At 34.7% G+C, this 9,945-nt stretch overlaps 1 protein-coding gene across 1 annotated transcript in view; it reads right to left on the minus strand.

Annotated features, from left to right (window-relative positions):
• The window catches only part of Smp_163240 (putative T-box transcription factor tbx2), a gene marked incomplete at both ends in the record, with an annotated part of 54,634 nt that overhangs the window by 6,844 nt on the left and 37,845 nt on the right, over positions 1-9,945 (minus strand). The window contains 2 exons of the mRNA XM_018793036.1: positions 566-1,119; positions 5,947-6,023. Coding sequence (XP_018647589.1) covers positions 566-1,119; positions 5,947-6,023 — 631 coding nt within the window. The remainder of the gene's footprint in view (positions 1-565; positions 1,120-5,946; positions 6,024-9,945) is intronic.

The following is a 9,945-nucleotide window of genomic DNA, read 5'->3' on the forward strand; positions in this document are numbered from 1 at the left end:
GGCTCAAATAGTCACGTGGTAACTTATTAGAGTTTGAGTTTATGTGATATGAGTTACAGTACTATAGAGAACGTCAGTTCCACCAAGGTTGTAGGTATACTTCCTAGGCAAGTGCAGCAAGCGCAGAATTTAGGGTAAACATTTCTTTTCAAATACCTCCAAATATCCAACACTGACTGAAATGTATGTAAATGTCATTGATGAAACCTCTAAAAAGGATCAAATTATTCTTATCAGAAGAGGTTTTGTGGAGATTTAGTATTTTCATAGTTGAAAGCGTGAGTCAATTGAAGCTAGATCACCAGGGAAAACCTGGAAGCACTGGATAGCGCGAGACTGGTAGATCCTGAGTTCAAATCTCGCGAGGAGAGGTTGTGGATGCTCACTGCTGAGGAGTCCCACAATAGGACGAAAAGGCCTTAAAGCAGTGCTTCCAGGTTTTCCCTGGTGGTCTAGCTTCAATTAACTCACGCTTTCAACTATCAAATTATTCACCTAGATTTTATTACTAATTATCACCAAACAAAATGAATATAACTACCCTAAGACCATTAATGATACTTACTTGACCAAAGTGGATAAGGTAATGATAAAGATGAAGATGCTAGATCTTTTGTAGTAGATAATTTACCATCTGATAAATGACAAAATGATAATGATGGTAAAGAATCAATTGATTTGTTATTATTACCATTATGATTATTACTACTACTACTACTACCACCACAGTGATGTAAATTGTCGATTGAATATGATGAGAATTGATCTGATGAAGTATAAGATAAAGAATTAGATAGTCCACAAAATAATTGATTCGATGTTGATATAATCGATGAAGATGTATTACACATTGAAGTAGATATCGAAGAACAATGAGAAGATGAAGAACATTGTATATCTAATCCATGATGATGATGATGATTATTATTATGATGTAATAATGATAATCGATTTGTACTAACTGGATGATTGATTGAATTTGGAAATGAAAATTTAATATTTTCATGTGTTCCATATAAATCAGCTGAACGTTTTTTCAATATATTCCTTTCAATACCATCTAGATCATCATAAGGATCAGTAGAATTTATTGTCTGTTTGTAACGTAATCGTAAACCTCTGTAAAAATAAAGGAAACAGTGATTGTTTAGAAACATTGATATTGATATATGCAATATAATGTTAAATATAGACATCAATTCATTTGGATGTACCTTCATCTCATAGTTGATGTTCACTCTAGGACTCGAACCCAGTATCTTTCGCTTCAAACGCCATCGCATTATCCACTCGGCTACTGAGTCCTGATAGCCACTTGCTTGTGCAATGGGGTGAAGTTTAAATTCACTAAGTAGTGGGAAGATTCAAACAAACAAACAATACTAAGTGAATTTAAACTTCAGAACATTGCACAAGTAAGTGGCAGTTGCAGTCCTAAAACATCAATGGGAAGATTCAAACAAACAATACTTAGTGAATCAATTCATTTGTAAGGATTTGTATCTTCTCGTTGTTAATGTCAATAAATACAATTTATCTTTGCAAATAGGATGATATATGCATCCTGGACTCTTTTTCTCTTCGTTATTAAACTTTACTAAAAATTCGTGTCTGAATGACAATATCAAGGTATTTCGCTGAAAATCCCCATATCCCAACAAAGACTGATTAGTTGCAGTCCTGAATAGCAACAATGGGAAAATACAAAGTGTTACAAAAATAATTCATACCAGTTGTACAAGCTAGTGAAGTTGGCTTTTAAAACTAAAAAATTCTGGATTTAAGTCTTAATGTGAATGTGAACACCGAGATTCAGGTACGTCTGATTAGGTTTCAAATAGGATGAAATTTTCTTCCTGGATTATACTGCTAGCTGTTATTCGAATAGGTAATTTTTGTAAAGATTTATCTAATTTCATAAAGAAGCTGGTCTACATTGTAAATATCAGTTCACGGAATCATTGTAAACGAGAGAAAACTTCATAGTTGACTTCTCAACAGTGCATACTCATACTTATATGGTGGACTGTTGTGCTGAATATCGTAGCTTCAGATAACTGAATTAAGACAATATACATAGATGTAAACCATTTCGACTATCTGACTTTCGAAAATTGGTAACTACTAAGACTGATGTTTGACATACTTCATGTTTGGTATAAATTTCAATTAAGTTTCAGTCAATCTAATAGAAAATAATGATAACTCATGATGTTAAATAGAGTTAAATAGTGACTAATAGCAAAATCCAGGAAGTGCATTTTGTCATATTTAGGACTTATCAGTTGGATGTACTTGTTGCATCCCATTATCGATACTCATACTGAGACTTGAGCCCGGTAATTTCCATTTAAAATGCTCAGTATGTTATCCATCGAGCTATTGAGTTCAGACAATCGCTAGATTATGCAAAAGGACTACTTTTCAATCGATTCGTAAAGGGTTTTTTCACATGTTTTTAGTTGTTGATGTTAAGGATTGAAACTGATCAGTCACCTTTTTATATGTATTCATCCTGTATAGATTACTTTGATATCACAAGGGGTTTTTTGTGGAGATTTCAGTATCTGCATAGTTGAAATCATGAGTCAATTGAAGCTAGACCACCATGGAAAACCTGGAAGGACTGGACGGCCGTTTTGTCTTATTGTGGGACTCCTCTGCAGTACGCATCCACGATCCTGCACTCGCGAGATTCGAACCCAGGATCCACGAATCTCGCTAGTAGAATTGGATTAATTTTGGAAACAATTTCAAGCTTATCGTAAATAAGTTTCTAGTCAAAAAAGAAAAATAACCACTTTGTACTTTTATACTTTTCCACTAACATAAGTTTGTGGTAGGAAATTAGTCTTGGAAACAACTTTTCAATGTTTTTTTTTAATATTTTCAGTGTTACTGGAACTGTGAACAGTTTATCATAGTAACTAGATCAAGCATTACAGCTCACTGATCGATACAATGGCTTGTATTTAGTAAATTTGATACATTAATAAAATTGTTATGTAGATTAAATGTAAATAGTATTTTTGGGAATAATTTATTCTTAGTAAAAAAGGCTTGAGGAGATTGTTGAATTTTCAAAGTTTACATCATGAAATAATCTTAGTTTGAAAATTATTAGAAATCAGAAAGTACTGAACTGCTATTTCATCCAAGTACTGAACGTTTTATCAATCTGCACCGATGATGTGCGGGGAGTCGAACTCAGTACCGTCGGTCTTGCGTACGAATATCTAAACTTTAAACTACTGAAACGGTATCCAGCGGTATACATTTTTAAATTCAATCAATTCGCGATATTGCGTGATCATTCATTGATTGGAGTGAATAACTGTCTCACGCCCTACATGGTTGAATTTCACTATATATTGTTACTCGCTAGAACCCCGGAAATTTCATCTCGAAGTTGGTCACTAGTCAGTACATAACTTTTATTGTTCGAGTAGGGATTGTGGAGATTTATTTATTTGTTTAAACACATTAGCACTGGTACAAGGAGGCACCAAATATATATGCGCCACACTTCACCATCCGATTTGTTTGAGGACTGGAATACTGACTAGGTGCCCAAAGAAGAAGCAAGTGGTTTTCTTATAGGACCACTTCCAGAGCCTTTGATCTAAAGGTCTAATCTACAAGGCAGTAGGGCAACGTTAAGATATATAGTCCCATGGTAGCCTATGACCAACAGTAGGTTCATACGCCATTCGTTACCTCAGGATCCTGGAACTCATGTGCACCATTAGTTTGGAATCAGGGTTTTCCAACTTTCCTAGGTGGATCCTCCGTATCCACCACTTCAGTTAAAGCTCCGGACATTCGCTTTTCTTCCTCCCAATTTTGTAAACAACAGTAATGCCGCGAGAATGCAGTGAGCAGGACTTCCCTGGCAGTGGTTGTATATGCGTGGCCATGTGAGGGCATTTCGAGGGATAGAGCTGATTCTCCCCACCCTCAGCCGTACTAGGGAATTTGGAGGAGATTAATGAATTTCCATGATTTACATTACAGACTGATCTTAGTTAGATAATACCATCAAATTCATGATGAGACCGAAAGTTTTGAATATATTCATGAATATCTACTACTTAAAAGTCTCATACTTGGATCAGATAGCCATTCATTGCTTTCAGATTTTCAATGGCTAACTAACAAAGATCAATTGATAAGGAAACATATAGATAATTCATTTCTTAATTATCAAGTTAGTGTTAATATTTAATTAATTTTTAAATGAATTGTACGTATTAAGTTGTATATAATTATATGAATACTATAATACAATAGAATTAATCTATTGTACTATTCAAGTTGTATTGTTTTGGCTTTAATTAAATAATAATACTACTAACAATAGTAATGATACTACTAACAATAACAATAGTAATAATGAACAATAGAAACATAAGAATTAAGGTGTGGTATGATCGATTCTTTAATCTTAAACTAAATGATTATCAATTCCACCTATTATAAATAAATTATTATATACTCTTGTAAGTAAAGATAGATAATGTCTGGCAGTGGAATCCAGTCTGACGCGCGTTTCGTCCTATTCGGAACTCGTCAGATGGATATACCTGCATCTCAGAGTTGATGTTCACTCTGGGACTCAAACCCAGTACCCTCGCTTGAAACGCCATCTCGTTATCCACTCAGCTACTGAGTCCTGATAGTCACTTGCTTGTGCAATGGGGTGAAGTTTAAATTCACTAAGTATTGTTTGTTTGAATCTTCTCATTGATGTTTAGGACTGCAACTGGTCAGTCTCTTGTTGGCATATAGGCATATTGTGCGTATCGCCTCGATATAGCCTTATTTCACAAGCATTATAAGCAAAGATGGATATTGACTAGAGACTGACTAGTCGCAGTCCTAAACATCAATGGGAAGATTCAAACAAATAATACTAAGTGAATTTATTATATACTCTATTCAGAATAATCCGATTATGTAATCAAGACCAGCAAAATTATATAAGGAAGAAAACTTCCGAATACGAATAACATGAGTAAAGGAAATATATTTAATAAACGTTCTAAATGATGACTTCATTTTATAGCTTTGACATGAGTATAGTGATCAAAGTTAACTTCTTCAGACCACATGAAGAACTCATTACTCTGATTCCACTGATCTGATATCAAACAGTTCACATTCCGAACTTTACTTAATCTATGTTATTGCTACATAATGAATTATCGTCATGAATAAATAAATCGTGTGCACTGCTGAGGAGTCACACAATAGGACGAAACGGCCGTCCAGTGCTTCCAGGTTTTCCATGGTGGTCTAGCTTCAAGTGATTTATGATCTCAACTATTAAAATCCTTTACTATCGAGATAAATGCAATCTATTGATCATAGCTTTGTGATATAGATTTTTAAATTCTCGAAGTTATAATACATTTTTTATTGTTTACTTGAATCTTCCCATTAATGTTTAGGACTACAATTTATCAATCTCTTATTGGTATATGTGCATCTTGTATGGATTGCCTTTATGTTGCCTTAAGTCACAAACGTTATAAGCAATGATGGATGGTGGCTAGCAGTGGAATCCAAGATGCAAGTTTCACCCTATTTGTGACTCGTCAGTTAGATGTATCTGCATCTCAGAGTTGATGATCACTCCGAGACTAGAAAACAATACTGCTCATTTCAGGTACCATCAAGTTATCCTCTCAGCTACTGAATCCAGATACCCACTAGTTTGTGCAATGGGATGCAGGCACATCCAGCTGACGAGTCCCGAATAGGTCGAAACCCACCTTCTGGGTTCTACTGCTACCGCCATCCATCTTTGCTTATAATACTTCTTGAGGTTAGTCATTAGATCGCATATAAATGTTAATACATCGCATCATAAGCGTTTATTTCATCGAAACTAAAATTAGTGATAAATATGGAGTTAATACATAGTACAATAAAGGGTTGGCTTACTTCTTTTCACGACGTCCACTACCATTGTCTCGAAATCCTTTAGCAAATGGATTATTATCAATCTTTAATTGAGTAATCTAAAAGAAAGCGGAAAACAGATCAGTAAAATGCATACACCAACCTAATAGTGAAAATAATAGTGTGAGTAATAGCAGTGTAGTGTATGCTACTTATGTTAACATAAATAGTACATCAGAAGTGGAATGCCTGGCAACAGAAGTTTAGAAAGATTGATTAGAAAAGAACGGGAGCAGAGAGTAATTACTATGCCAATGAAGGAACGATGAAGTTTGAAACAATTGATGGAGGATTTACAAATGAATTCCATTTTTAATATCTTCAATCTAGTTCCATTAAACAGATCTAATCAGTATAATAGACTTCATCTGATGTTCGTTTGTGTTGAGATGGACGGAAGTGAATAATAATAATAATTTTATTCAATACTATTCATTTGATTGCAGTCGGGTATTTTTAACGTAAAATATCACAACATTGGAATACATTCCCATCTTGTATCCAATTAACTTGTGAACATTAAAAAAATATTTAAACAGATTATAATCAGTTGTTAACTTGTCATTTAGACATGCCAACAAAAGTTCATGATTAGTTTAATACTCCAAAGTAAAGTAAAATTATATATTAATAGTTGAATTCATAAGTCGATCTAAGCTAGACTACTGTGGAAAACCTAGAAGCACTGGACAGTCACTTCGTCATAGTACGAGACTCTTCAGTAATGAGCATTCACGATCCCGCATCTGGGACTCGAACACAGGTTCTTCAGTTTCACGTGTGAACGCTAAACCTGAAGACCACTGAGTCAGTATTCAACTATAAAAATACTAAATTCTCCACAAATCTCCCTCTAATTTTTAATCATATGCTCACTAGTGACTGACTGTAAGGAATGTTTCCTTGAGTTCTAGTGGGAAGCAGTGACCAGTGGAGTTCTACCAAGTCTGTTGTAGATATATCAACTCACTGATGACAATTGGTGAACGGTTGCTCAAAATCGTGGATTGGTTGAAGTTAGACATTAACACCGTTGGATGCAAACTAGCTCAGTGGTCTATCGGTTAAGGGCTCAGGCTCGGGACTGATAGGTCCTCGGTTCGAATCTCGCGAGACGGGATCGTGGATGTGCACTGCTGAGGGGTGCTATAATAGGACGAAAAGGCCTTGAAGTAGTGCTTCCAGGTTTTCCATGGTGGTCTAGCTTCAATTGACCTATGATTTCAACTATGAAAATACTAAATTCTCCACAAAACCCCCTCTGAACTATGTTAATGTCTAACTTCAATTGATTCATGAACTTGCACAACCCTTCATCCATTGTGGGAATTGGATAACTATCTCCAACCGACACGGATTAGACTCTGGCTTATGTCAACTCATGAATTCAACTATTAAAATTACTACAATCTCTACAAACCCTCATTCTAATAAAAATATATTTATATATGAATCAACTGACTGACATATATTATATTAACTAGTTTAAACAAATATAAAACATGAAAATGTATTACAATATCTGTACAGTCAAAAAATAGAAGTTTGAAACCCATATAATTTGCTAGAATTGTGTAATAGTGAGATAATGGAGAAGATTTGTAGCTCAAGTAGATGATTTTGATAGAGTTTTGTTCTCTGAGCTGAATGGTTTGATCGTGGAGCTTTCATAGTCCTTCTCAACGACATCATTAGCATAAACTTCAGGTAGAAGTGAAGGGTTTGAATTTCTCCATAACCAAAACAAAGAAATAAACAATGACAGATTTAAGGTCAACAAGAACCAGTCAACATCAAGGTGTACAGGACAAGCTGTAAACCATATGCGGAGAAATTCAAACACTTCACTTCTACCTGAAGTTTGTGCTAATGATGTCGTTCAGAAGGACGATGAAAGCTCCACGACCAAACCATCCAGCTCAGAGAACAAAACTCCATCAAAATTGTGCAATAGTATTTACATATAATGGTTTATAATAAAAATGGGAAATTATTATGTCAATAATAGAGGTTTTAAAAGTTAGTCAGAACTTAAAGTTACGTAATGTTTGAATAGTCATAAGATTGAACTAATATACAGAAAAAAGAGATTTGAAAGACTGACCATTTGACAGTTATAAAAGAAAAAGATTATAGATGAATATGAATTAAAATAAGATATAGAATCGAGATATGAAAGATAATTGTCCATGCTTGATGATTATAGGTAGGTAAAAAAGAAAAACCAAACAGACACGTGTCAAGAAGTAACTGACAAAATATGATGGTATATTATTAGAACCAATAGTTTATTAAGTGAATGGATATACTACTTCTAAACACAAAGATCAGGTTTGAATCAATTAGTCACCAAATCCCCCACTATGCATAAGTTTCTTATTCGATTTCCTTTTGAACTAAGTCATCTTAGTTTGTAAGTTAATTTGAATCAGGATTCTGATGTGTATTCAAGTGACCAGAATTGATTAGATGTTCAACAATTGAGTTAGTGACTAATTTAAATTTACTTTTTACTAACCATTATGAATGGTACTCAAATATGCATTTTGAAAGTGAACGATTTTACACTAAAATATTTATCAGAAGGGGTTTTGTGGAGATTTAGTATTTTCATAGTTGAAATCATGAGTCAAATGAGCTAGACATAAACATCATCGGATGCCGGCTCAGTGGTCTATCGGTTAAGTGCTCTGGCGTGAGACTGGTAGGTCCTGGGTTCGAATCTCGCGAGGCGAGGTCATGGATGAGTACTACTGAGTCGTCCCACAATAGGACGACTTGACCGTCCATTGCTTCCAGGTTTCCCATGGTGGTCTAGCTTCAATTGACTGACGCTTTCAACTATGAAAATACTAAAATATTTCATAATTAAGGAAGGATTTAACTTTCTGATAGCCTCAGTCTAATCCAACTTATTTTAATTTTTCAAAATTAAATACCACTGCCTAAAGTAGAAATATATATGTATTTGATCTCATGAGGAAAAACTAAAAAGACAGATAGATACCTCTCACTACTTTGAAAAAAAACGATTTGGGATTTGATTATCAAAACATTAAATTATCCACTGCTAGCCACTATCCGTCGTTGCTTACGATGCTTGTGAATTAAGGCTATATCGAGGCAATGCGCACAATATGCACATATGCCAATCAGAGACTGATCAGTTGCAGTCCTAAAAACATCAATGGGAAGATTCAAACAAAACAGTACTAAGTGGATTTATTCCAAAAGTTGTTTTCAAAGAATTAATAAAAAAAGGAATTATTAAAGTTCCTGTCTTATTCGATTTATGAAGTTATTAAATGATTGAAAATCTTGGATAGGAAGAACTAGGTTTAACTGAGATTTCATACTAATTAGTACTCGTCAACATTTCTGTGAGAACTAATTGGTAGTCTGTAAAGAATTCCAGTCCTACTCATCCTTTGTTACATCAGAGATGTTACTACTACGAACAATGTTATGTTTATCTAGTCCATCAGTGTTAATCGAATTCTATTTATAGTATGGCCATGAGTCTAAATGACTTAACATCGTAAGTAGTTAGAAGGAGTCAAAGAAAATGCCATGTTTTTCATACTAGTTCATACTCGTCAGTAAAGCGTACCTATAATCTTGAGTGAACTGATGATTTCTGATAGATTCAAATTCTTGTCATTTAACCACTTAGCTATTTTTGAGCACTACTACTACTGATATATTTAGAATTATCAGAAGAGGGTTTTGTGGATATTATAGTAACTTTAATAATTGAGATCATGAATCAATTGAAGCTAGACCACCATGGAAAACCTGAAAACACTGTTTCAAGGCCGTTTCGTCCTGTTGTGGGACTCCTCAACAGTGCGCATCCATGATCCCGCCTCGCGAGGTTTGAACCCACGACCTATCAGTCTCGAGCGCGAGCGCTTAACCGATAGACCACTGAGCTGGCTGGCATCCAACGGTGTTAATGTTTAACTGAGGAACCCATACTAG

The sequence above is a fragment of the Schistosoma mansoni genome, chromosome 1 (assembly GCF_000237925.1).
Source record: "Schistosoma mansoni strain Puerto Rico chromosome 1, complete genome".
NCBI lineage: Eukaryota > Metazoa > Platyhelminthes > Trematoda > Strigeidida > Schistosomatidae > Schistosoma > Schistosoma mansoni.